Genomic DNA, 27,660 nt, shown 5'->3' with positions numbered 1-27,660 from the left:
TGTGGATAGTTAATTATTCTGGCACCACAAGTTCCCATTTACAAGGCTACTAGTCTATTTAATCATGCTCAAAACCAGCTCGGCCCTTTCATGTCTTTCATCACATCCTTTATTGCTTACCTCTCACCACACCCTTTTACAACAGCATTCTTTTCTTGTTAAACCAGATCATTCACTGCATTTACTCTTCTTGCAATATGCTAAAACTGTTCGTGCTTTCTGTACAAGTCAAGTTTTTGCCTTTAAGGAAAATTACTAAATTTAAATCTCCTGTGAAAAAGACATTGCCTAAGGTATGTTTTCACCCTTCATACTGAGCATTGATGTAGTAGGTTTTCAAATACTGTTTGATTCTGAATTTAAGTTGGCCCTTAGAGACGGGAAGTTTCACCTGGTACCAGCTAAATAGCCACATATTTAGGAACAATCACAGCAATTTTAATGACTAGGAAGCAGTCATCATTTCTGCCCCTTGGGTAGGCTGCTCAGTGGTGGGCGGTGGGCGGCGCTGACAGCGTGGGTCTGGGGAGGCTGGCGCTCTGCAGGCGGGGCCGGGGCCGGGGCCGGGGCGTGCCCGCCGGGCGGGAGACGCCGGGAGCAGGCGCGGTTCTGAGCCGCGCGCGCGTTCACGGTGCAGTTCTGTCTTCTTCACTTCCCACGGTTGCCTGGACCCCCCAAATAGCAAGAGGTGGACATTCGCATTCGGAGTCACAACCGCACCGCCGGCTAGAAGGTCGGGGCCCGACAGACACAGGGCCCCGACCTCCAAGCCGGCGGTGCGGTTGGCGCCCAGTTCTCGGGCGCCTTCTAGAATCCCCCGCTGGCCGCCCCGCTGCCGGGTTACCGCACTCGGCCGGGGACACCCACGCTCTCCCCTCAAGGACCCGGGTTGGCTGGCCCAGTTTTGTACGGGTGACTGAAGGCTACGTCGGCGTAACAGTTGAAAGGGAAGGACGCGGAGACCACCCGGTACCCGTCCCAGGAATTTACAGTTTCTGTTTTGGCGCCCTGTGGGGATCGCGGGTGCAGAGCGTGGGCAGAGCGATGGGGCGGGCGCGCCGCGTGGGCCACACTCGCAGAGCCGCCCACCGCCGCCACGAGGCCGCCTAGCGCGCGCCTGGACTGCATTTCCCATAGGCCCGTGCGGCGCAGCACCGCCCATCCGGGCCCCACGCGAGTGCGCGGCCGCGGGGTGTCCTGGCTGCAGCCCCCGCCCGCCCGCAGAGCTTTTGAAAGGCGGCGGGAGGCGGCGAGCGCCATGGCGAGCCTGGGCCGCCTGCTGTCCTTGCTGGGTCTGCTCCTCTGCGGGGCGGCGAGCCTCGGGCTGTCCGGACCCTACAGCGACACTGCCAAGAAGCCCATCATCGGTAAGGAGGCTGTGCGGGGCCGCGGCAGGCTGGGCGGGGCTGGCTGTCGGCGCTGGTCGCCCTCGGCCGCCGCGCTCCAGCCGGCCCGTCCCGCCGGGGAAAGCCCCGCTGTGTGCCTTCGCTTATGGTGCAGGGAAGAACCCGGGCTGGGTACCCTTTGGGCCGTACTGAAATGTACCCGGTTCAGGTGCCTCGTTCATTCCCTTATGGCTTTTAAAGATGGGAGGGAGGGGGGGTGCACTGCGAAGAATGCTGCGGATTTTCTTTTTTTGTACACAGCTAGGAATTTCTACTAAAAGAAAACATTTCTTTTTGGCATGTAGTTGGGGATTTTTGCTCATTTACATCTACAAATGCTGTACATGCATTATATTTGTTAAAATGTCTCGGGTTGAGGGCGTATTTAAAATACCAGTACATTATAATATAAAATCAAGAAATTAAGGTGTAACTTGGATTTTGTCATGTTCATAGCAGAAGACAGCAGTGGCTAATATCCTAATGTCGGTTCTATTTGGTGTTAAAATGAAGCACACAATTTTTCCTTTCCAACACATTTGTGTTTTAAAGAGATAGTAAAATCAGTTTGTGTACCAAAACACACATTTGAGACAGGCTCAGGGAAAGCTACCTAGGAGAAATCATCCTGGGGTTAAAATCTGCCAAAAGAAATTTGTGTATGGACAGTAACATTCTTTTTATTTTGGCTGTAGGATTATGCCTTTCATACTCTTTTTTTTCTTCTACGAAGATGATTACCGTATTCTGTAACTCAACAGGAAGTAGATGAATGCTTTTTATATGGGTAGTGCCCACTTTTCAAATGGGTTGCTTACTAATATTTGGAACTTATTTCATAGCTGTTTAACATGGTGATTTGATTCTCCACGAACTAACCAAAACTATAATTAATGTAACAGGTTGCATATTGTGTGTCCAGAGAACAGAAAAAACAAACAAACAAACCAGAGGGGTTCTTGATCCCATTCCTAGAATCCGGGGTAGTCCTGTGTCAAATGTTTAAAAAAGGGACTTTGGTTGTGGTCACTGAGATCAGTTAACACAAAATCGTTAACTGAGTACCTATTATGTGCACAGTCTTGCCCAAGGAAGTGCAGAGGATTAAAAGATGACAAGGAAGCCACAAAAGTTGCGAGATGGCCTTAAAGTATGGGTGGAATTTTGGTTACATTTTGAGGGACAGGAAGTACAGCCTGAGCTCTTTTCCCAGGGATGGGAAAAGTGAGTATGTGTGGGCCGAGGGGAGTGGGCGTTGTTGGTGGAACTCACTCTCATGTACTTCTGTTTCTGGTATCCTTGTGCTCCCATGATGCCCCATGTCTCCTCTGTGGTACCTCACCCCATGTACCCTGTACCACTCCATTTCCTATGACACTCCCAGTTCTTCGTTCCCGAGCCAAATGTTATATTCCTTAGTGAAGATGATCTTACCTACCAGCAAGGAGAAAAAGTCTTATGAACAAATTTTGGCGTTTGACATGTTACCTGAATACCTGATGAATGCTAATTGTAAGAAGCTGGGAACACAAAAGTGAGTAATACAGACAGCTGCTCTTCCTGTCAGGTGGCCCACAGAGACACTGAAAGTGTTCCAAATGCTGAAGTGCTGAATAGGAGGAGTAGGCACAGGAACTCACCCTACAGATGTGTTTTGATGTAGACTGGTTGCTGTATTGTGCTGGGGCTGGGTTTCACTGATAAAAGGAGGCCAGAGAGATGGGTGGGGCAGAGCACACAGGGTCTTACAGAGTTTATTAAAGTTTAGGGACCCACTGAGGTAGTTAAATAAGGTGGTGACACTTGCCTGCTGATTTATCTCTCCCTGATCTCGTTTCCTGTTGCGTTCTGCCTTCACTCACCTGGTTCTAATAATATGGATTCTTTGCTCCATGACAGGCACGTTCCTGACTCCTGGCCTTTGCACTTGCTTTTCCTTTGTCATGGATTGCTCTTTTCCCAGATACAGGAATGTGGTTTACTCTCTCACCTCTCTGAGGTCCTGGTTCAAATGTTATGTTTTACCTTCTCAGGGAGGACTTGCCTGGCCACCGTGTTGAAGAGACTGTCCTCTCTGTCCTCTCCTCTGAGCTACTGGGGAGCTCTCCATAGATGGAGGAGAGGACAGTCCCCACCTTCCTTCTCTCCTTAGTGCTTAGGACGAGCCATCACTCTATATAATATTGTGCCTTTTTATCTTGTTTATTATTCATCCTCTCTCCCCTCCCTGCTGTACACTCGAATTCATGCACACAGGGCAGGGGTTTTTGTTTGGTTCGCTTATGGTTGTGGGTCCCCAGCACCTAGTTCGTTGCCTGGCATGTGGTATGATTCAACAGTATATATTGAATGAGTGTAGGAATAAGAATGGTGATATAATCCGATTTGCTTCTATGTGGACAGCTGCTTGGTGCTTGGGGGGGAGCTCTTAAGAAAAGATGTAGCAAGACCTTCTAAGAGTCTATTATAATAGTGTGGTGGGAGAGAAGACATATTGATAGCTTGGGCTAAGGTAATGTTGGAGAGACGTGGATGGAAGATATTTTCACTCCTTAGCTTCATTGTCGGGGAATTGTGTGTCTGTGAGTATGTGTGGGAAACGAGTGGTGGCCTTGTAGATTTAAGGATCTATATTCTTTTTTTTTTTTTTTTTTTTTTTTTTTGAGACGGAGTTTCACTCTTGTTACCCAGGCTGGAGTGCAATGGCGCGATCTGGGCTCACCGCAACCTCTGCCTCCTGGGTTCAGGCAATTCTCCTGCCTCAGCCACTTGAGCAGCTGGGATTACAGGCACGCGCCACCATGCCCAGCTAATTTTTTTGTATTTTTAGTAGAGACGGGGTTTCACCATGTTGGCCAGGATGGTCTCGATCTCTTGACCTCGTGATCCACCCGCCTCGGCCTCCCAAAGTGCTGGGATTACAGGCTTGAGCCACTGCGCCTGGCCAGGATCTGTATCCTTGAGATGGATTCTAGGTGTACAGTTGTGTGAAGGCTGCAAGTGCTATTGTAAGCCTTCTTTGGGGGCTTATTTGGCCTCCCTGATGCGGTGTGCGAAAGATCTGCTTGAAACTAAGATCAGCCTCCCCTGCTTCTTTCCCACAGCCTTTAGATGGACTTGCAGGAGAAACTTCCTGTTTAATTCTGTGAAATGAAGTAATAAAATACGATGATTTGCTGTGATATGTTTCAGTTTCTGAGCAAGAAGAAAAGAAACTTGCTTGAACTAAACTTTTTTTTTTGTTATTAGGAATATTAATGCAAAAATGCCGTAATAAAGTCATGAAAAACTATGGAAGATACTATATTGCTGCATCCTATGTAAAGTATCTGGAGTCTGCAGGTGCAAGAGTTGTACCAGTAAGGTATGATCTAGTGTTTTTTTTTACTTTGTATAAAAAATTGCTGCATACGTCTGGCTGCAGTGACTCACATGTGTAATCCCAGCACTTTGGGATGCTGAGGCGGGTGGACCACCTGAGGTCAGGAGTTCGAGACCAGCCTGGCCTACCTGGTGAAACCTCATCTCTACTAAAAATACAAAAATTAGCCAGGCATGGTGGTGCACACCTGTAATCTGAGTTACTGGGGAGGCTGAAGCAGGAGAATTGTTTGAACCAGGGAGGTGGAGGTTGCAGTGAGTTGAGACCACACCACTTCCCTCCAGTTTGGGCAACAGCGCGAGACTGCGTCTCAAAAAACAAAAATAATTATAGCATAATATTTCTAAAATTCATACTTTCTCTCTTATGATTACATTGTTTAAATGCAGTAACATTGCATCTTAATTTAGCCACAAACTTGTTGCTTAGAGTCTCTCTTTAATTTGTTTAATGTGGGAAGCTGTGTTACCTGTAATGTCATTAGAGTTACTGTATGTCATATGCATTAGCATCAAGAATGAAATGATAGTTTCCTTTACTCCAGAAAAGTTGGTCGTCACAGACCCTATGAAGGTAACGGAGTAAAATAATCTAAAATTTATGGAAACTCAGAGAGGGAGAGAGTGTTTGGGGGGTGAGGGATAAAAAGCGACATATTGGGTACAGTGTACATTATTTGGGTGACTGGTACATTGAAATTTTAGACTTCACCACTATACAATTCATCCATGTAACCCAAAACCATTTTTACCCCAAAGGCTATTGAAATAAAAAAAATATTTTAAAATGAATCTACAATTTAGCCAGCATTCTTTCATAATATTAGGATAAGAGAACATTTAGGGAATGAAGGAGGTTTTTAGAAGATGACGAAGATGACTTTTAAAATACCTTTACATTCTACTTTAAAAATTTGTAAATTACTATTGCATTAGTGATGCTTCAGTGTACACTATAGGTACTGTACTTTTAAAGGCACCACATTATTTTGTGATAAAATATTCCTATAAGAATATAATGATTTGGCCGGGCACGGTGGCTCACGCCTATAATCCCAGCACTTTGGGAGGCCGAGGCGGGTGGATCACAAGGTCAAGAGATCGAGACCATCCTGGTCAATGTGGTGAAACCCCATCTCTACTAAAAATACAAAAATTAGCTGTGCCACCATGCCTGTAGTCCCAGCTACTTGGGAGGCTGAGGCAGGAGAATTGCTTGAACTCAGGAGGCAGAGGTTGCGGTGAGCCGAGATCACACCATTGCACTCCAGCCTGGGTAACAAGAGCGAAACTCCATCTCAAAAATAAATAAATAAATAAATAAAGTGATTCATCTCATATTGTCACTTAGAACTGAATTCTGTCCATATTTTTCATTTGGAAAGGAGCTAACTACCCAAATCTTGTAAGTATTTATAACATCTTGTCAGCTAAAATTAATGTATGTTAGAATCTTTCAGCACCCTCATCTAATCCATTTTAAGTGATTTCACAACACATTATTCTGTATAACCTGTTTTTGTAAATAATTCATCAAAAATTATATACAAGTACTATTCAAATATATTAATAATAAAATGCAAATATTCCAATTGAGAGAATTGTACCACAAAATGGTTTTAGGTTAGATTTATAAGAATTGTCTTCCTGCATGATCTTTTACATTAAAATGAACTGTTTCTACACCAAGATTATTATTTGCTTTTGATATTAGTCTTTCATATTTTAGCAGCATATCTAATTTTTCAAATGAAATTTAATTTGGAACCCATACAACACCAGAGTGTTAGAGCTGAGGAAGAGGCTCCAGATGGTCTTCTGCACAGTGGTTCAGAGTTTTCATCAAGAAAGCTTTCTTTTTTTTGAGACAGAGTTTTGCTCTTGTTACCCAGGCTGGAGTGCAATGGCGCGATCTCGGCTCACCGCAACCTCCGCCTCCTGGGTTCAGGCAATTCTCCTGCCTCAGCCTCCTGAGTAGCTGGGATTACAGGCACGCGCCACCATGCCCAGCTAATTTTTTGTATTTTTAGTAGAGACGGGGTTTCACCATGTTGACCAAGATGGTCTTGATCTCTTGACCTTGTGATCCACCCGCCTCGGCCTCCCAAAGTGCTGGGATTACAGGCGTGAGCCACTGCGCCCGGCAAGAAAGCTTTTTAATGCAAGCTGTTCTTCTAGGACGTTAGTGCTGACAGTGCGGGTGGGAGATGGGAGGGACAAACAACAGGTAGAGCAGCTATGCAAATGAGCAAAATCATGTGCTTTGCTGCAATGTGGATGCAGCTGGAGGCCATTATCTCAAGTGAATTCATGCAGGTACAGAAAGCCAAATACCGCATGTTCTCACTTAAGTAGAAGCTAAACATTGGGTACACATAAACACAAAGATGGCAGCAATAGATGCTGGGAGCTACTAGACGACGAAGGGGATAAGGGCCGAAAAACTACCTATTGGATACTGTGCTCACTGTCTGCATGACAGGATCATTTGTACCCCAGACCACAGCATCACACATACACCCATGTAACAAATCTGCACACATACCCTCTGAATCTAAAATAAAAGTTGGAATCATACAAAATAAATGAAGTGAAATCATAAATGAAAGAGGAGACATTACAACTCATGCTACAGAAATAAAAAGGTTCATAAAAGACTACTTATAAGAAAGTATATGCCAACAAAGTGTGTAACCTAGAAGAAATGAATAAATTATTAGAATCATAGTCTACCAAGACTGAATCATAAAGAAATAGGAAACAAACCTATCACTGGTGAAGGGATTGAACTGGTAATCAACAGCCTCTCAACACAGAAAAGCCCAAGACCAGTTAGTGAATTCTACCAAACATCTAAAGCACAGTTAATAACAGGCCTTCTGAAACTCATCCAAAAAATTGAAGACAGTACAATTCCCAGAATGAACTCCATTGTAAACTAGGATTTGGGCAAATATGATATGTCAGTGTATTTTTATCAGATGTTACAATTTACCACCCAAGATATTAATGGAGGAAGCTATGCATGTTTTGGGGTAGGTGTTATATAGAAAATCCTTAATCTTCCCCTTAATTTTGCTGTGAACCTGAAATGACTGTAAAAAACAGTCTTAAAAAAAAACACACAGAATGCCTAAAGGCAGGTAGACCAGTTTAGAGATAGTTGCAGTAGGCTAGGTGTGAAGTGTTGAGGGTTAGCTTAGACTGGTAAGTGTTGTTTAAAAAAAAAAAATCACGCATATGTGATGACTAATAAAAGGGTACAGGGAAGAAGAAATAGATAAGGATAATGGAAGTTTTGAAATCATGGGAGTTTTGAAACTGGATGACTTTGCAGAATGTTAGTATTTATGAGAGAGACTGAGAACACGACTGTCAGCATGTAAATTAATTTCCAGCTTGGTTTCTCGAGAGTTCATTTAAGGTATATTGCTTGAATCATGCAATTCTGTAGAAACGGCGTAATACAAGGGGCTAAGTTCATGGACTAGCCTGCGAAGGATTACCTGATACAAGATAAGTTTGAAATGATCATGATGGTGTTAGGTTCATTTCTGAATTTTGGATACTGGGAGTCGACGTCTGTGGTTTAGAAGTGAAAAGGAAGAGGCGGGAGAGTTAGGAAACATTCTGAAATAGGTGAAGAAATTTATCTTTGGTTTCCTTCCACCTTCTTTTTGCTGCCTTCCCTCTCAGGTGCTTGGTGCTCTCAGGTTGTCATAAATTCCCAGGGTGGGACTAACAGAAAGCAGAATGTCTTGCTTCCTCAGAGACAGCATACAGCGGTTCATGGACTGCTGCTTTTGATTTAAAAACAGCACACAGCATTTTAAAACACAAATCAGGCTGGGTGCAGTGGCTTACATCTGTTATTCCAGCACTTTGAGAGGCTGAGGTGGGAAGATCGCTTAAGCTCATGAGTTCAAGATCAGCTTGGGCAACATGGCAAAACCCTTGTCTACAAAAAGTTTTTAAAAAAATGAGCCAGGCGTGGTGGTGTGCACCTATGGCCTCAGCTACTCAGGGGTTGAGGTGGGAGGATCATTGAGCCCAGGAGGTGGAGGTTGCACTGAGCTGAGATGTACTGCACTCCAGCCTGGGCTACAGAGCCAGACCACGTCTCAAAAAAGCCCCGAGGACTACAGATCAGACTTCATAAGTGTCTGAATTGTTAGTTCTTTTGAAGACAGTTATCTAGATTGGGTTTAAATGGGGCAAACACTCCCTATTGGCAACAATGTCTACCATCCTTTTCATGCTGCTAAAGCTTTGTGTCATTTGCCATCATCACCAGGCTGAAGCCATGTTTTAATAGTTAAGGAGAGGGTAAACTGTTTCTCATGCCTTGTCGAAAGGGGCTTTTGTTTCAAGAAATGTCTGACAACACGCAACTAACAGCTGCATTCAAAAAGTGTACCTTTGCCTGTTTTCTCTGCCAGGGCCTCAAGGCACCAGAGTTGTAACCTGGCATACTCCTTCCCCTGTGATGATTAGGCCCCTTGATAGTGATAAGTGGGGACCAAAACTATAGTCATGGACAGTGTGGGAGCCATTTATTTAGAATTAATCCAATGACTGAAACTAGCTTGTACCGCTAGCTGGCAAGAGTCCTTGGAGTGCAGCTGGGTGATCTAAATCCATTTTGGTCCCTGATGGTGGTGATTGCCCATTCTAGTTTAAATCTCCATGGGAATAATTCTGGGTTCTGACTGGTTGGTTCCTTTTTGTTGCCACAGTCTGGGGAGATTAGACTGCCAGAATACTGGGAACATGCAGATTGATATTTAACCTCCCTGTAGCTTTCCAAGACAGGGCTACCTGTCAGTGTTTTCTCCTCTTAAGACCATGTTAAGCATTGTCATGGTATCACCCATTGCTTTGTGATTCTGTGCCAGGAAGAGATTACTATGAACTTGTGAATAACAGACCTGGACTTGTACAGTGTTTGGACTTAGAGTAGATCCCAAAGTTGTTTGCTGATAAAGCACAGCCTGTGTTCTGGATATCACAGTTGTCTAGTTAGTAATGGGTTTGAGGGAACTTAACCTCCCCTTAAAACTTCTTTGGGGGCAGAAATGGACTAGCGGACATTTAATCGTAAGTCTGCTGCTTTTAGGCAGATTGAGAGGGCAGGTACCATTTATTCTGTCACAGGAACAGAAGGCTGCTCAATGTGGGGAAGTTCTTGAAAGGATTTCGCCAATTTGATACTCTCTTCCCTTGATGTTGCATTTTATTGAACTTTTGGGAGAGCAGATACCTTACTGCGACTTAGTAAATGTTGTTGCCATATGTCACAGATTAATCCCATCTTTATTTTCTGGAGAAAGGGAATAAAGTCACGAATAGCACAGCAATTGTTAGGAGGCTCTTAAGGGGTGTTTGATCAAGGGTCTTTCAGAGTGATTACCTGGGCAGTTAGGCCTGTCTACAGTGATCTCTCTGTAGTCCATCAGTTCAGACTAGATCTGAACCATCTTGACTTTGGAATGCACCGTCCCCAGATGGTTGCAACTAGTTTGTTGGGGTGAAATGAAGCAGAGTCTTGGCATTTATTTATATTGTTTTCAATCTGTCAGAGCTGCCTGTAGTTAAATAGACATGATAATAAAGTTTTTTAAAAGAGTCTCTATATAAAACTACTGAGTATCCTTACATTTCTTTTAGTAGTTCTTGGTTAGTAGAGAAATTACTGGTGCCCAAATCTCATGGTCTTTAATGTTTTACATACTAACACATACTTCACAATATTAAATTACATTAGACCACAGGAAAACATATTTACTTTTCTCATTAGTAAAACGGATAGAATTATGTGGCTTTCAAGTGGTTTGCAAAAATGCCTCTAGGAAAGTAGAGAGGTAATATTGTCTAGTAATTAAAAATTATTTTTTCTTTGGCTTTTTAAAAGTAATGTGGTGACTTTATTTAGAGATTTACTTCTAAGTTGCACAAATAAAACAGTAACTGTTCTTATTGTTTTCAGGCTGGATCTTACAGAGAAAGAGTATGAAATACTTTTCAAATCTATTAATGGGTAAGTTGGCAGCACTGGTTTGACACAGTGTATGAGTGGTCTACATATATGTCTGCTTTTGTAAAAGAAACCATATAAATATTATACACATTTCTATGTAACTGTCTTAGAGTGGTATAACATTAGTTTTCTGAGTTCTTTTATAGGATAGATTTTCTTGAGAGATGTGAAAATCCTTCAAAAGAGGAAGAGGCAGGTTAGGAAATGTATAATTGTTACATGGTAGACACATACAGTTTTTTTAATGGGTGACATATATCTTCATTCTTTTAATGCTCATCTTAAATGTTTTCAAGCTACCTTGAGTGGTATGCATACTGCTTGCGTATTAAGTCCGAAAGTCTGAGGATGTTGATTTTTTTTCATGTAAATTGAAAAAAAAAATGTTGTATCCTCTCGCTTCACCATAAAAGATATGTTAGCTCTCAGAAAACAAAAAAATGAAAAAATTGTTTGCCGTTACCATTACTCTTAATTTTAGGAAAGAAGGCTAATTACAGCAATCCAAAACATTTAATTACCAAGTTGGCAGAGGTCAGAAAATTTGCTTATACTCTTAAAGCAGGCATCCCCAAACTATGGCCCGCGGGCCGCATGTGGCCCCCTGAGGCCATTTATCCGGCCCCCTGCCGCACTTCAGGAAGGGACACTTCTTTCATTGGTGGTCAGTGAGAGGAGCACAGTATGTGGCGGCCCTCCAATGGTCTGAGGGACAGTGAACTGGCCCCCTATGTAAAAAGTTTGGGGACGCCTGCTCTAAAGGGCCTGTGAGGAAACAAGTATGCTCATAATTCATTAGAGGAAATGTAAATCATGTAGTCTTTTGGGCGGGCAATATTGCAATACCTATTGAAATTAGAAGCACATATAGTCTTTGACCTGGGAAATTGAGGAGGAATTTTATTTTATAAATATATTTCCACCTTGCATGAAGACTTAGACCCAAATAAATGCGCTGTATTGGTAATATTGTCTGACAGTCACACAGTAGTCCATCAGGTGGGAGTTGGTTAAATAAAACAGACTATGTACATCTACTAGAATACGATACAGGAATAAAAAAATGAAGCTATCTATAGATGCTGACTTGGATCACCGTTGTTCTATGAACAGTGCGATAGTGTTACTTGAAAAAGGCAAGATGTGTAATGGTGTGTATAGCATACACCCTGTTTGCTTTTTGTTAAAGGTAGAGGTGAGGAGATAACGCATATTTCTATCAAATCAACACAACAGATTTTAATGGCAGTAGTTTCTGATTGGGAGTAGAGTGGGAAGAAGTATTTTACTGTAAAACATTTTTAAAAAAGAGCTTTATTATTATTTTCACTTCTAAACCTATGCTAATTTATTGTTTCTTATAAAAAGCCATGTTTAGAAAATTATTTACCTTCCATTTGGTTCAGTAAATATTTCCCATAAAATCAGTTCAATTTAGTAAAACATTTACAATGCCCAGTACGTGCTGTGTGCAAGGTACTTTGGCATGGACAAAGAGCATTAAGTCCAGGCTAGAATATAATAGTAGAATCTTGAATATAGGCTTTTTGAATCACTTCATTTCCTTTCCACCCCCTCCCCAGTTGCATTCCTGTTTGGAAAGGAATCTGAAATGAAGTAGCAGTGTAGATAGGTGTACATACTTATGGGAGCTAGCCTGTCCAGATGCTCAGTGTATCTTCATGCAAACCAGCAAAAGGAGTCCATTTTCTATCTTCTTCTCCTGTTTTCTGCATTGTCTCTAATTCTCACTCCTGTAGGCTGTTTCTCTCTCATGTGGTCGCTGAAAGCTCACTCCAAAGTGGGGTAAATTGGGAACCTTATTTATATCTCTGAGTGTCACCAGAAAATGAGCAGTATTCTATTGAATCTCTTTTATGCAGTGGACCCCATAGTATTTTGCAGGGGAATACAGAGATGAACAGAAAGAGCCATGCTTTTAAGGAGTTTGTCATATAGGAGGAACAGTCAGGTTTAGCTACATGAAAGGACTTTGGGGTTAGACATACCAGATTTGGTCAGAGGCAGCTTTTTAAATACTAAGTTAATGTCTGCAAGCTGGAGACCTGGGATGCAAAACATAAAAATTAAAAAAAAAAAAAAAATTGAGTCAGTGGAAAGAGAGAACTGCTAATGAGTCTTCACTAAGCCACTTTGGATTGTGGGAGCTTTTGCTTGGTTTTGTGGCAGATGTTCTCCCACACAGATGTTTATATGTTTTCTGCCAGACTGTTCTTCCTAACAGCAAAAAGCACTCATGTTTGTCTTTCCAGGCTAGCCCTGAGCCTGGCACATGGAAGAAACAGAATATACTTCTTGAATAACAACAGTCTCACAAGTGATATTTCACATATCTCAAACTCATATTTAAATGTTTTCAAAATTTTAGTATGTTTAATTGTTTAATCTCATTTTTGTTACCTCTTTTGAATATTGTTGGTTCTTTTAAGACCTTGCTATAAATTTTAAATTTAAAGTTTAATTTTAAAAGTTGGCATAAAAACATGGTAAAATATTTTTCTATATTTTACCTTTATGAATAGGTAAAATAATATCAAATATTTATGACTGCCTTCTTTTCTTAGACTTTTTCTAGAATCATAATTATGTTTCTTGAAAAAAGTGTTCTGATACTGTGCTTATATCTGAAGAGGCCTAGGGTGATAATAATTAAATGCTTGCAGATATTTAATTCTAGCTTAAATATATTTTTATGACCAGCTTGTTCTTTACAGTTAAAATAAATTATTTGTGAACTAAAACCTAACCACAAGTATGGACCTGCAATTGATTTGGGATCACTGATCATCTTCATTTAAACCTGGCTATATGTGGAATTTTGTCTGTCTTTGATTTCTAGCTCTGTGTACTCTTGCCTCTCTCCTAGTTATATACTTTTAGTTCTTCCACACTCTATTTCATTAAATAAATGTATTGAAGAAGTATTGGGAAAATATGCACTAAAGTGCTATCGTTTCTGAATGGCTACAATTGTAAATACTTTATATTTTCTTTTTTGCTTTACTTTTCTAATTTTCTTCAAGGATCTTACGCTTATATAATAAGAAAAATTGTTTTAAAATAAAAAGATTGTTTTCTGTGTGCGTATGGGTTGGAGGTGGCAAAATAGACCCTATTTGATTTATGCGACATTGTTTCAGAGTCCTTTTCCCCGGAGGAAGTGTGGACCTCGAGCGCTCAGATTATGCTGAGGTAGCCAAAATATTTTACAACTTCTCCATACAGGTAAATATCAGTTATTGATTATTATTCCAGATGGGTTTTTGTAAGTTTCTGTGAGAATAGTTCATTTTTTAACAGATGGTAATGCTTCCTTCACAATTACCCTTGGCCTCATCACACCTTTCACCTAGAGGCACCTGTTCTTGGCTGTTCCTGCCTGTTTTCCATGTGCTTCATCTAATCCTGGGCTTCCAGAGACTCTCAGAGCCCTGCTGACTGGCCCTCTCTTGTGCTTGTTAATATGAATCATGTCCTCATGTGGTGTAGTCATTCTGATGTCTCTCTCTGTCCTCTTTTTATTTTCATTTTTATTTTTTTATGGGCATTGTTTCTATGTTGTTAATTCTCACTGCTTGTTGAAATCTGTTCTTTCCAACTCATTCAATCCTATTTGACCTTTCTTCACAGTTACCGTAGACTCCATGTTAATTTACCAAGCAGAACCTCTGAGCCTCTGACTTCTCCTTTGCGGTGTTCACACTGGGACTGCCTTTGTACCATAGCTCAGACCCTTACTGTTTCTCTCCTCAACTATTAACAGTGATTTTTAAATTAATCTTGCTGGCCCTAGTATCTTACCAATCCCCCCTTAAACCTTTCCCTAAATAGCCATCTTTAGCCTTTGAAATACTTGTTTCAAACTTTTAGTAGCTAAGCTCAATCATCTTTAGGCTTTTATGGTCTTTCGGCCAAGATATAGTGTGTCCACAGCTCATGGTTTCCACCCTGTGTGGGAGTTTGGTCTGAAGAGAGATTAAGTGATAGTTTACTTATGGATCCTGGGGAATTCTTCAGAAATCCATGGGTAACTCAGGTACCTGTTCAGTAATGACAAAAGATATGGCTAATTTTTATTTTGAGAAGATTGAATAAACTTAGTTTTCTCTTCTCCATTTGCGAAGGGTTTTGATGCTGGAGACTATTTTCCAGTGTGGGGCACATGCCTAGGATTTGAAGAACTTTCAGTACTGGTTAGTGGAGAGTACTTATTAACTGTCACAGATACTGTTGACGTGGCAATGCCGCTGAACTTCACTGGAGGTAAGAGTACTCTTTTCAACCCTCTAAAAAATATGTGCTGGGCAGGATTAGTAAGTAGCAAATGTGAAGGAAAGTGCTTATTTTTATTTTCTTTTTAGCCTTTTCCCTGAAGAAAAAAATGCTTATAATCTTAGCATTTAAATTATTGACACAGGTGGAAAATGTGAATGACAATCCTTGAACTCATTTATGCGGATGACTTAGGGAATTGTGAATTTTAATAACTCATTGCTTTTAGTGATATCAGGACTATGTGTCCTGATTAAGAGGTCAGATTAAGAACTCTGAAATTGGATCTGGTTTTGAGTCCTAGCTTTCTCACTTTGACCTTGAGGAATCATTTTACGTCTCTGAGGTTCAGTGTCCTCATTTGCAAAAGGATCTAACCAACCCTTTGGGTTTTTTTGAGAGAATTAAATAAGATGATGTTTTCTAGTCCCTGTGCTAAGTACTGTATATATATATATAATTAATATATAAAGTTAACATATCATATATATGTATATATACATATATATGTGTGTATATATATATATAATTAATATATAAAGTTAACATGTCATCCAGAGTGGAGTGTCATGGCATGATCTCTGCTCACTGCAACCTCCAGCTCCAGGGCTTAAGAAATTCACATGAGCATACCTCAGCCTCCTGAGTAGCTGGGACTACAGGAGTGCCATCACACTTGGCTGATTTTTGTATTTTAGTAGAGACAAGGTTTTACCATGTTGACCAGGTTGGTCTCAAACTGCTGACCTCAGATCTGCCTACCTCGGCCTCCCACAGTGCTGAGATTACAGGCTTGGGCCACTGGAAAGTGTTGTATTTACCCAGCAATCAGGAACTCCAGTGAGTTTTGGTGTCCAGAGTTTTTATTGGAGCATTACTATGAACGTATAATTGATTGAGTCATTGGCTATGTGATTGAACTCAATCTGTAGCCCGTCTTTCATTCATGGAGATTGGTTGGGCTGGCTCAAAGTTTCAACCTTCTAATCATGAAGTTAGTTTTTCTGATGATTAGTCCTCATCCTGAAATAATTGAGGGACCCACCTTGAATTACCACATTAGCATACCAAAAATACTTTTATCATTCTGGGAATTCCAAGGGTTTTAGAAGCTTCCCATCAGGAACCCAGGACAAAGACCAGGAAGATTCTTGATGATACGACTCTAACTAGATAATGATTGTTGTATGTTACTTGATCTCTGCTCAGACTTGAAGCCACTAGCTGTTTCTATTCTCATAAGGATTTTGCAAGGAAAGTAGTAGTCATACATAAAACTTACAGAATGCTTTATGCTTTTGAAGGCTCTTTCTTCCATTGTCTCACTTAATCATTGCAAAAACCTGTGGGAAGTACATGTATTAGGTCAGAGTACTTTGGCTGTGTGTTGCCAGAACCCAGTTTATACAAAAAGGCATGTTTCAAGGTTCTGCGGTTGTATGGAAGTCTCTAGCAAGAATAAGTGGTCTGGTTTGAAACAGCTGGTACTATCCCTTGAAAACATCAGTTTCTTTTTTCAAAATCTGTTTGCTGGTGTTTGAGTCTGTGCATCTGACAATAGAGCCTTCCGAGTTGACCACTAAGATACTGCTTTTTGATTTGTTTACTGAGGGCTTGGTTATGTTCTTTTCTACATTGTTGGTATTTTTACTTGTTTGTCTCAGATATGTTGAAAGTTTTGGATCCTTTCCTGGGCAAATAAGTACACTCATGGAAAATTTTACCTTTCTCAAAATTGTCTGTGGAACTCTAGTTAAGATTCTCTGCCTGTTCTATAGCTAGCTTGCCAGTACTCATGTCAGAATAATTTTACTTATTTATGTGAAAATTCCAGAAGAAAGCTACTTATATCTGGAGCATATTTGAGTTTATGTTAAACACATTTGTGTGCTTGATTGGAATATTTCTATGGAAATGATGTGTTTTGCTTATCCTTTAGTCATCTTGATTATGGTCTTTATAATGGCTTCTCTTTGGGTGCAGATAAGTGACTTCAGTGGATTTTACTTTTTGGTTTGAATTATTTCTCTTGTACTTAAATTATTTCAGGTCACTTGCAGAGCAGAATGTTCCAGAATTTTCCTGCTGACTTGTTGCTGTCATTAGCAGCAGAGCCTCTGACTGCCAATTACCATAAGTGGAGCCTCTCCATGAAGGTATCACACTAATTATACAACGAAATTAATACGTTTAGACTAACTGCCAAAGTAATTATTTTATTTTCATACTCTAGAATTTTACGAAGAATGAAAATTTAAAGAAATTTTTCAATGTCTTAACTACAAATACAGATGGCGACATTGAGTTTATTTCAACAATGGAAGGTAATCATCATCGCATGTATCCTTCATTTGACTTACTAATTTTATATTTTTAAATTTTGATTTTATATGTCACTTACGGATAAAATCATGTGACTTCGGGGCCTGAAGATGGAAGTTAGGGCATTTTGGGAGACAGGAGACATGTTTTGTCCATGTTTCAAATTAATTGCAGTTTTCCTGGGTATTTTCTTGAATGGGGTGGTGAAGAAGAAACATAAAAGAAAAAAGGGTGCGGGGATAAAGAAAGAAATGAAGAAAATGACTTCTGTTTCCAGCAATATTGCAGATGAAATACCTTGATAGGCTGTCCTCTAGCCAACAACAAAGCAAATGTGGGTGATATAGAAAAATGTATTAAATATGTTGATGAAGTAGCAAGGAAATAAACATACTCAGGTCCAAAATTTTAAGGGTTGAGTTGAATATTTAAACCAGTATTGTTATTGAATCAGGAGCACTTGAGACAATGTCAGGACCCTCTATATAAATAGTATCTCATGGAGCAGGACCTGGAAAACTATGCCTGCAATATAAGGATGAACTCAAAATATTCCTAGAATCCTGCCTACAGAATTGCGAGGAAAATTGCCCATCCTGAGTCTTGGCAGTAAGGGAGTGGGTTGGGGCAGTGAATACAGCTAGGAGTGTTCATAATGATGGGCTGTTCTCCTAGTATGGCCAGCATTATACTAACTGGGAAGCTGGACAAATCTTAAGGCAAGAATTTCGTATAAGGTTGTCTCAGACTGGTAATGGCCTTACTTGTGAGGCTGAAGCAAATATAAATAATTATCTTAAGAGGACCAGACGTTCATCCCAGGCTTCAAGGAATTTCCATATTTGAAGTTGGAAGGAATATGAGCACTTCATAGCCAAAATACTACTAATGTACAATCAAGCAATGTACTATGAGTGAGAACTTGCAGAAATAACAGATGTGGAAGTAGACCTGCACAAATGTTAGATATTGGTATTATGAGATAAAGTATGATATATTTTAAGTTTTAAATAAGAATGCTTGAAAATATAGGCATGAAACAATCAGATTTGAAAAAAACAAATTTAACTATTAGAAATTAAAATTGAGGCCAGGTGTGGTGCCTCAAGCCTGTAATCACAGCACTTTGGGAGGCCGAGGCAGATCACCTGAAATCAGAAGTTCAAGACCAACCTGGTCAACATGGTGAAACCCTGTCTCTACTAAAAATAAAAAATAAATAAATTAATTAAAAAGCTGGGTATGAAAAAAATAAATAAATAAAAAATAAAAGCTGGGTATGGTGGTGCATGCCTGTAGTCCCGGCTACTTGGAGGTTTCATTGAGCTGAGATTGTGCCACTGCACTGCAGCCTGGATGACAGAGCGAGACTCTGTTTCAAAAAAACAAAAAGAAATTATGATTGAATTAATCAAAAGATTAGACATAGTTGAGGAGAGATTAATGAACTAGAATAGAAAATAGATGTGAAGGAAGCATTCAGAATCCAATGTCCATCCAGACATGTAAATGTAAATGTCAAATGTGTTGGAATAAAGGTTAGAATCTGGAGGGTAAAGTGATTTTGAAGGAATGGGAAAAAGTAGGACAGAGACAGACTCTTTTTCCATATTAAAAAAAAAATTCAGGTGGATAAAAGACCTAAGGAGAAAGGCATACTGCAATGGTTTTAGAAGAAATAAAGGAGAATGTCTTTATGATCTTGTTTAAGGGAAGGAGCAACAAAGTAGAAACAAACCATAAAGGAAAAGTTTGATGAATTCAATGAAATGAAGAAGTTGTGTACATGAAAAAAAAATTACATGGAGAAAAAAAGGAAATATTTGCAATACACATAATTGACAAAGGATATGTTTCCAACTTACATAAAGTAAAACTATGATTTAAGAAGAAAAGATAGATTATTAAAAATGGATCCATGGACCGGGTGTGGTGGCTGACACCTGTATCCCAGCACTTTCGGAGGCCGAGGTGGGCAGATCACTTGAGGTCAGGAGTTGGAGCCCAGCCTGGACAACATGGTGAAACCCCATCTCTACTAAAAATACAAAATGTAGCCAGGCGTGGTGGTGCATGCCTGTAATCCCAGCTACTCTGGAGGCTGAGGCAGGAGAATTGCGTGAACCCAGGGGATGGAGGTTTCAGTGGGCCGATACCACACCACTGCACTCCAGCCTCAGCGACAGAGCAAGACTCCACACGCACGCAAACACACACACACACACACACGCACGCACGCACGATATGAGATTTGAATAGGTACCATACAAAAGAAACTTGATTGTCCTGTCCACTTACGGGTTGGTGAAATAAGTTGCTCAGTGTAATTACTGATCAGGGAATGCAAATGGAAACCAAAGTAAAAAACATTTTATACCCATCAGATTGGCAAATTTAAGAAGTCTGCTGATAACTAGTGTCACCCAGGATGTGGCACGGCGGGTGCTCTCATGCACTGATGATTGGAAAACATTTTGGCATTTCTTAATGAAATCAAACATTTTCCAGTTTTGTTACTTGGCAATTTTATTCATTGGTTAAAAAAATACCTTAATGAAATAATTTCATGTACATAGAAATGTACGTGACATTATGTTCATACAAGCAAAAAAAATGAGAAACGACCCAGAAGTCCAACAGTGCAAGGATAAGTAATACTATTAAAATGAGTGAGCATACTTGCATGTACAAACGAATGAATCATGAAGACAGTTTTGAGTTAAAGAAGCAGGTCACAAGGGAATATATGCTGTATGTTCTCATTTATATGATGATTAAAATTTGGCAAAAAAGAAACAACGTATTGTTTAGTGGTAAATCTAAGGAAAGGATGGGGTGATGAACAATTATGAGAGTCATTCTCACTGGGCTGAAGGTTTGGGAGGGACTGTGGAAGGGCTTTGGAAGTATTAGTCATGTTTCTTCCTCCCAATCCAGTGTACTTCGCTACATGAGCAGCATTAACCATCAGCCAAAAACCCATCTTCCAGCCAGCCGCTCGTGATCACTGAAGTACCAGTCTGATGGTAGTGCTTGAACAGAACTCCTCAGTAGCTCTTCTGCATCGGAGGATGAAGTCTAGATTTCCCAGCTCATTTCCTCCATGCCCTCTCCCTGCCTTCACCTCTGGCTGGTGCCCTGCACTGCCTGTCGGGTACACACAGCCCTGCCACAGAGCCATGCTTCTCGTCTCTGCACTGCTTCTCTTGTGCTTTCCTCTTCTCTGAAAAGCTCCCCCTTTCTCCTATTCCTTTCTCCTGATGAACTCATAGCCATCTTGAAAAACCCAGGCCACCTGCCATCCCTAGAGGCCTCCTCTACCATTACTCCTCCTCTCCACACTCTTGGTGCTTTGTACTACGTGGGAATGTTTCTTAATGCATGAATTTGCTCGTGTTCTGTCAACCCTCTAGACTAAGAGCTCCTGGAGATCGGCAACTGCGTCTTAATTCTTCTTTGTGTTTCCAGGGCTTTATGTAACCCTCATAGATGTTGAATGAATGCCTAATTATTTACATGAAAGAACATTGAGTTGGAAGTTGGGGAATCAGGTTCCATGTTCTGCTTTTCACTGGGCCATCCCAGGATCGTTTGAAAATGTTCTCATACCTCCAAGATAGGAACACTGGAGATGCTTTATTATTTGCATATTTTCTTTCCACTTTTGATACTTTTGTTCTAAATCAGTGAGGCAGGACGTGATTCCTAGTTTTCAGGAAACTGCACTGGTCTTTTAGTAATGCAGTTTACTAAAGAAGGGTAGATCTCACTCACTACTGAATGTCAGTGACTTCAAGAAGTTTGTGGGAAAATGGAATTAAAATATGAAAATAAAAACTATAAAGTTTATTTCTTAAAGTAAGTTCTGTCAAGCTCAAGACACTTTTGCCCATGATGATACCAGCCTTTCAGTCCATCCCTAAAGAACTGATGGTCCTGTGGGTCTAACCATGTCAAATGCAGTCTTTTTTATTAACAGAAATGAGTGCCCTACAAAGATTTTTTAAGATTAGGAAATAAGAAGTCAGGAGGAGCCAAATCAGGACCATAAGGTCTTAATGGTTTCCCATCAAAACGCCCACTAAATAGCCACTGTTGGATGAAAGGAATGAGCAGGAACATTGTCATGGTGGAGAAGGAGTCTGGTGAAGCTTTCTTGGGAGTTTATCTGCTAAAGCTTTGTCTGACTTTCTAAAAACACATAAAAAGCAAATGTTACTGTTCTTTGGTTCTCCAGAAAATCAACAAGCATAATGCTTTGGGGCACCAAAAACCATCATGACCTTTGCTCTTGACCAGTCCACTTTGGCTTTGAGTGGACCACTTTCACCTTTCGGTAGCCATTGCTTTGATTGTGTTTTCAGGTTCATACTGATAAAGCCATGTTTTTTCTGCAGTGACAGTTCTTCAAAGTAATGCTGTAGGATCTTGACCTCACCTGTTACAAATGTGCATTGAAAGCTCTGCTTTTGTGTGCAGCTGATCTGGGTGCAATGGTTTTGGCATCCATCGAGCGGAAAGTTTGCTCAACTTTAATTTTTCAGTTAGGATTGTGTAAGTTGAGATGTTCATAGTGTTGGCTATTGGTTCTGCTGTTTATTGTCGGTCTTCTTCAATTAGGACAGGAACAAGATACATATTTTCCTGGCAAATGGATGTGAATAATCTGACCCAAGGGCTTCAACGTTGTCTTACTCCATCTCAAAATGAGTTATCCATTTGTAAACTGCTGACTTCTTTGGGGCATTATCCCCATAAACTTTTCAAAAAGCGTCAGTGATTTCACCATTCCTCCATCCACGTGTCACCTTAAATTTGCTGTTTGTTGTGTCTTCAATTTCAGCAAAATTCATATTGCTCTTACAGGGGTTCTTTTCAAACTGATGTCTTATCCTTCTTAGTGCCTCATACTCAATCCTGTTCATACAAGTTAGTACAATTTTATTTTGGTGCAAAAAAATTTTGAAATCTCTGCATAATACACATTTTCCATGAGCTTTTTGAAGACTTCTCATATATTTGTGTGTGTGTGTGTGTGTGTGTGTGTGTGTGTGTGTGTGTGTGTGTACATCTCTCTTTCTGTCTCTGAGTCTCTTAGATATAAACCGTTATTATGATTTGAGACATTTTTTGTTCTCAATGCTTTTCATGCATTGGACAAATATACTACAAGATCTGCCTTTCAGTTAACTGGGTGTAACAGTTAATTTCCTGGTCCCCCAGCCTGTGGGTCTCTTTCTCCTAGCTTCACATGTAGTCCCAGAACAGAGAGAAAGACAGGGCAGTGTCACAGGGAAGTGGGGGAGGCAGGGAGCTGAGTGCCTGGAGTTGCATGAGGCAGGTGTTTCTTCTCGTGAACACCCACAAAGCTGGGATAAAATGTTTCCCTTCTGTGGCCTGCTTTTTAGTCGAAAGCTTGCTGAGATGAGAATGGTCAGTGCTTATACCCCTACATATCTCTTATTCCGTTAGTTCTCTTCATTTCTCCAAGTACTTTCTGGTGGTATTCGTGGTTACAATTCTAAAGCAAAAAATAACAGAGGGGAGATTTTATTTTGTTTTTTTCAAATGAAAATGAGGAAAGGCGTGTCTGAAAAAGAGAGAAATACATGCATTTTTCTGAAGGTAACTATTATACATAGTCACTTTTTTTTTGAATTGTGGAATTGTTCATGTGTATGTAAAAGTAGAGTAATACGACCCCTGGGTGTCTATGTATCACCTTCAACAATTATCAACAGTTCTGTGTCCCTTCTTTCATGTCTACTTTTAAACTTTTTAAAAGTATTTAAAAAATTTATACCACAAAGTCATCAGTCATTCCATAGACCGATAGAGAGACACAGTTTAGGCTGGGACAGACTGGCTTGTGTGGAAGGACACCAGAAGGGCCGCCATAGTTCATAGTTCATTCTCATATGAATAAGTCATTATGGGAGGAGGGGGCCCTCCCGTAAGAGGCCCATTGTGGAAGAAACTTGTATCACCAATAAAATGTACACCTGACTTTTGGACAGGGATAGATTCCTCAGCTCAGCTTTTACTGTGCTATGAGTATCTCAAAAGCAAATTGTACTACAGATTGTAAAAGGTTGCTAATCAGTGAAATGTGTTACTGGGAATTTTCACATTGAATGTGAGTGGATATTATTTTGTGTCTGAGAGAATATGTACAATTTTACGTTGTCTTCTGTTGTGAGTTACAAAATGTTTTACATAAGACATAAACCAATTTCATCGTAAGTCACATCTTAAACCATTCTTAGTACTTACTGATTTGCGTTCTTCCCACAGGATATAAATATCCAGTGTATGGAGTCCAGTGGCATCCAGAGAAAGCACCTTATGAGTGGAAGAAATTGGATGGCATTTCCCACGCACCTAAAGCTGTGAAAACTGCATTTTATTTAGCAGAGTTCTTTGTTAATGAAGGTAATATGAGGGTACATAATTTTGTCATTCTGGGGTAGTTTTGAAGGAAATTGCCCTCATCTGAACTTTTGCCTTCCTTTTTGCTGTGTAAATGTTTTGTAGGTGCTGTAGGTTTACCTTAAAGAAAATAAAAATGTTAAGTAATGTGGAAGTCCTGAACTTGAGTTATTAGGTATTGAGGTATTAGGTGTTCTCATGAAACCAGGACAGTTACTTCAATTAACAGCATCATACATGCTTGAGTGGGCAGAATTCTTGAACAACAGTATGAAGAATATCGAGGGTTTTTTTTTATTTCTTTCTTTTTCTTTGGTGTTTTTGTTTTGTTTTGTTTTTTGACAGGGTCTTGCTCTGTCGCTCAGGCTGGAAGGCAGTGGTGTGATCACAGCTTATCGCAGCCTCCAAATCCTGGGCTCAGGGGATCCTTCTGCCTTAGCATCCTGAGTAGCGAGACTACTGGTGCACACTACCACACCTAGCTCTTTCTTCCTGGATACTTTTTATTTAGATTTCCCCCCTTATTCTCCATTTTTTAGAATAATGCTTTAATTATAACAGTCTCTGAGAATTAGATGTGACTTTTCCCAGACAAGGATACAGATGGAACATATGCCCACCAGGTCGTGATTTTAAGGCTACTTGTCTATAGGCATTAACATACTGGAGAAAGCTAATAAACTCTGCCTGCTTTTTGGTGATGAAAACACAGACATATTCATGCTGTGTTCTGTTTGTGGGCAAAATCGAGAATTTGGTTGTAGATGCTTCTTTCTTAGTTGAGCATTATAGGTCCAGTAAGTCTTAACGACTTTAAGCAAAACTTTGCTTCCCTCTTCCCTTCCCTCTTCCCTTCTGTTGCTCCTTCCCTTCCCCTCTCCCTTCCCTTCCCATTCCCTTCCCCTCCTTTCCCTTCCCTCTCCCTTCCCTTCCCATTCCCTTCCCTTCCCATCTCCCTTCCCTTCTGTCTTTCCTTTCCTTGCCATCTCTCCCTTCTTCTCTCCCTCTCATTCTTTTTTTGGAAAGCAAGTTTATTAGAAAAGTAAAGAAATAAGAAGGATGGCTACTCTGTAGGCAGAGCAGTTGTATTTTTCTTCCTGTTGGTATTTTCCCACTTAATAATACTGATTAGAGGGAAGAAATATTAAAAAGTAATCTCTTGAAGATTTTATTATCTGATCCTTTTAAAAATTAAATTTTTTTCTTGCAGCTCGGAAAAACAACCATCATTTTAGATCTGAATCTGAAGAGGAGAAGTCACTGATTTATCAGTTCAGTCCAATTTATACTGGAAATATTTCTTCATTTCAGCAATGTTACATATTTGATTGAAATTATTCAATTTGTTAACAGAGCAACTTTGAATAATTCCATGATTAAACTATTAGAATAACTTGCTACTCATGGCGAGATTGGGATGTCACCGAATCTTTTCTGTAATGTGACTGCCTTTGCTTCTTCATTCAGTATGTGACTGTTTATAATGTTTCATAACTAAACAGTGAGACATAAATAATCAGTGTTTTTCATGGAAAAGCTTTCTTATGTCTGAAAATTGGAAAAAAATAAATTTACTGAAATACAAATATTTTTTCTAATTGATTTGCTTTGGAAACAAATACCATCCCCTACCTACCCATCCCATCCTCCTGCTGAAAAAGAAAAGAATCTTAAAATCCTACCACTTGTTCATTGTGATGTCTCCCTCTTTTGGGTCTCAGGAGTGTGTGTGTGTGTATCTACTTTTCTGCCATGCTAACTTCACATTTAAAGTATACACATCCTGAAAGCAGAGTCTGTGTCTTGAACTTTTTATCTTTCACAATACTTAGCACAGTAGTCCCTCAGTAAGTAATTGCCACTACTTGTAAGTTTTTTCCCCTGTAAAATAATTAAAAAGCTGTCATACATTTATTTTGGTACGTTTTGATGTATTTTTCAATTTGTGCTACTCTCCTCCACCTCTGACCATCCCATGTGACCCTTAGAAGTGTGAAATTCACGGACCCCTTGAGGACAACCAAGCTGCTAGAAGAGAGAGGGTGTGCTAAGCTATGCCTAGTAAATGGTGTTTATGCATCTGTTCTCTCTGGGCTTCCAGAGCTGCTTCTAGAGCAGGAGAAAGAAACCGCAAGTGGGAATGATGTTGCAGGGCATCGTGGATGATTCCACATGCAACGAGAGGAACCATCACCTGCAGACACTGAGCTAAGCCATCATCTTCGGGCAGCGAGGGCAAACGGCACATAGAAAGTGGAAGAGATGAATACATTTAATTAACCAAGAAAGAATTTTACCAGAAATATGGCAGACTTCATTTTCTGTCTGTGAACATGCAAGTTCTTTGTTAAGTCTTATCGTTGAATGTGCCTGGCTAAGTTATCTCCCACCACTAGAAAATGGTAGCGACACTATTATTGCTTACAGTGCCAGGGTTCTTCCCAACCCATTTGTGTTGAAACCATGTGGATCTGCTTGTCTGCATTTCCCAAGAGCAACTTACCCTGACTGGTCACTCATGATGCTGCCCTTCTCCATCCTTCTGCCCTGCATGCTGCCTTCCAAAGATTCTTACGGGGCTTCACAGATGACGACCACAAATGCAGGAAAATGTTTCTGCTCATGTTCAGCTTGTTTTTCTCACGGTGTATTATTATTATTATTATTTTTTGAAGACCTTATTTGCTAGTATCACTTTATTCCGAGAATGGAATCTCTTTCAAAGCTGACACACCCTTGCCTTCTGCCCAGCACCACCAGCAGGAAAGGCAGGCCAGGGCGTGAGGGCAAGTGAGGAGAGCAGTGCTGTTCAGAAGCCAGGCATCACTACATCAGCAGGAGAGGACGTTGCTTAGAGGTGCCTGTTGAAGTTGCTGGGTAGCAGTCTGGAAAGCTCTGAGAGAGGGGCGGCCGCTCCTGGAGGACTGCCTGACACGTGGAGAGCCTTAGGAGGAGGGGAGGTCACAGCCCTCTTTGTCAGCAGGGGAGGGCAGAGGCTGAAAGAGTGACTGAGGGGAGCAGGTGTGGATTAGAACGAGGAATATGAAGAAAGAGCAGAATCAGGAAGGACTGGGTGGTATGGAAGAGACAGCTAATGTGTACCCTTCCCCAGCCAAAGCTGACTGCGGTTTCCAAGGGTTTTTGGAGGGTGATTGCCAAAGCTCTTACCTCCGGCATTTCCAATTCTCTTGCCTGTATGGAATATCCCAAATGGAGTAGAAACACTGGGCTTCAAGGGCAGGCCCCGCTCTCATTTCTGTTGAGCCAGATGTTTCTGAGGGCCCACAACTTCACGTATCTTGAGGGCTGGCACAAGATACTTTATGAGGGGATGTTGTGTGTCTCCATTTCCATGTAGCAGAGTAGGGAAATCCTCAAAACCTTGTGAGTAGGCCGAATCTGTTGTTGCACAGATGGTCCTGTGAGACTCCTCACACCCGGGGGCCTGGCGCACAGAAGGACTGCATGCCCCTCCCACATCTTCCCTCCCTCCATGGCAATAATTAAGCAGCCCTACCTACGTGCTGGGTCTTTCCATTTTTATCCAATTGCAAGAAATATTTCAGAATTTTCTCCTATGGGAAGAATTAAGCAAAAAAGGTCTTTCACTCTTCAGAAACAGCTTTGTTGTTTGCTTGGGATTTTATTTCTTGTCTAGGACATGAATAAAAATTTTTTGCCACATAGCATTTTCATTCTTTTTTTGAAATGGAGTCCTGTTCTGTCACCCCAGGCTGGAGTGCAGTGGCATGATCTCGGCTCACTACAGTCTCCACCTCCTGGATTCAAGTGATTCTCCTGCCTCGGGCTCCT

The 27,660-nt window shown here is 40.8% G+C and overlaps 1 protein-coding gene across 3 annotated transcripts; it reads left to right on the top strand.

Moving 5' to 3' along the window:
• Positions 1–1,138: 1,138 nt before the first annotated feature.
• Positions 1,139–25,435, top strand: GGH (gamma-glutamyl hydrolase). Of its 3 annotated transcripts, none has more exons than XM_039464791.2 (9): positions 1,154–1,367; positions 4,635–4,749; positions 10,753–10,803; positions 13,965–14,049; positions 14,949–15,087; positions 17,146–17,252; positions 17,330–17,420; positions 23,713–23,850; positions 25,058–25,435. In XM_039464791.2, exons 1-9 carry the CDS (start codon positions 1,259–1,261, stop codon positions 25,177–25,179), a joined length of 957 nt encoding a protein of 318 aa, XP_039320725.2. In that variant the 5' UTR covers positions 1,154–1,258; the 3' UTR covers positions 25,180–25,435. The 3 variants fall into 3 exon arrangements, with proteins under 3 accessions (XP_074242793.1, XP_039320725.2, XP_074242792.1); XM_074386691.1 differs by lacking the exon at positions 1,154–1,367 and adding an exon at positions 1,911–2,919; XM_074386692.1 differs by lacking the exons at positions 23,713–23,850; positions 25,058–25,435 and adding an exon at positions 17,593–19,981 and having other exon boundaries at positions 1,139–1,367.
• The last annotated feature ends 2,225 nt before the right edge of the window (positions 25,436–27,660 follow it).

This window comes from Saimiri boliviensis, chromosome 15, assembly GCF_048565385.1.
Source record: "Saimiri boliviensis isolate mSaiBol1 chromosome 15, mSaiBol1.pri, whole genome shotgun sequence".
In the NCBI taxonomy this organism is placed as follows: Eukaryota; Metazoa; Chordata; class Mammalia; order Primates; family Cebidae; genus Saimiri; species Saimiri boliviensis.
This window is presented reverse-complemented; position numbering and strand designations above follow the sequence as displayed.

Coding starts and splice junctions, on each gene's coding strand:
- GGH (XM_039464791.2), top strand. CDS start 1,259: ATGGCGAGCCTGGGCCGCCTGCTGTCCTTGCTGGGTCTGCTCCTCTGC. Junction 1,368..4,634: donor TGCCAAGAAGCCCATCATCG/GTAAGGAGGCTG, acceptor TTTTGTTATTAG/GAATATTAATGCAAAAATGC. Junction 17,253..17,329: donor AGTGGAGCCTCTCCATGAAG/GTATCACACTAA, acceptor TTCATACTCTAG/AATTTTACGAAGAATGAAAA.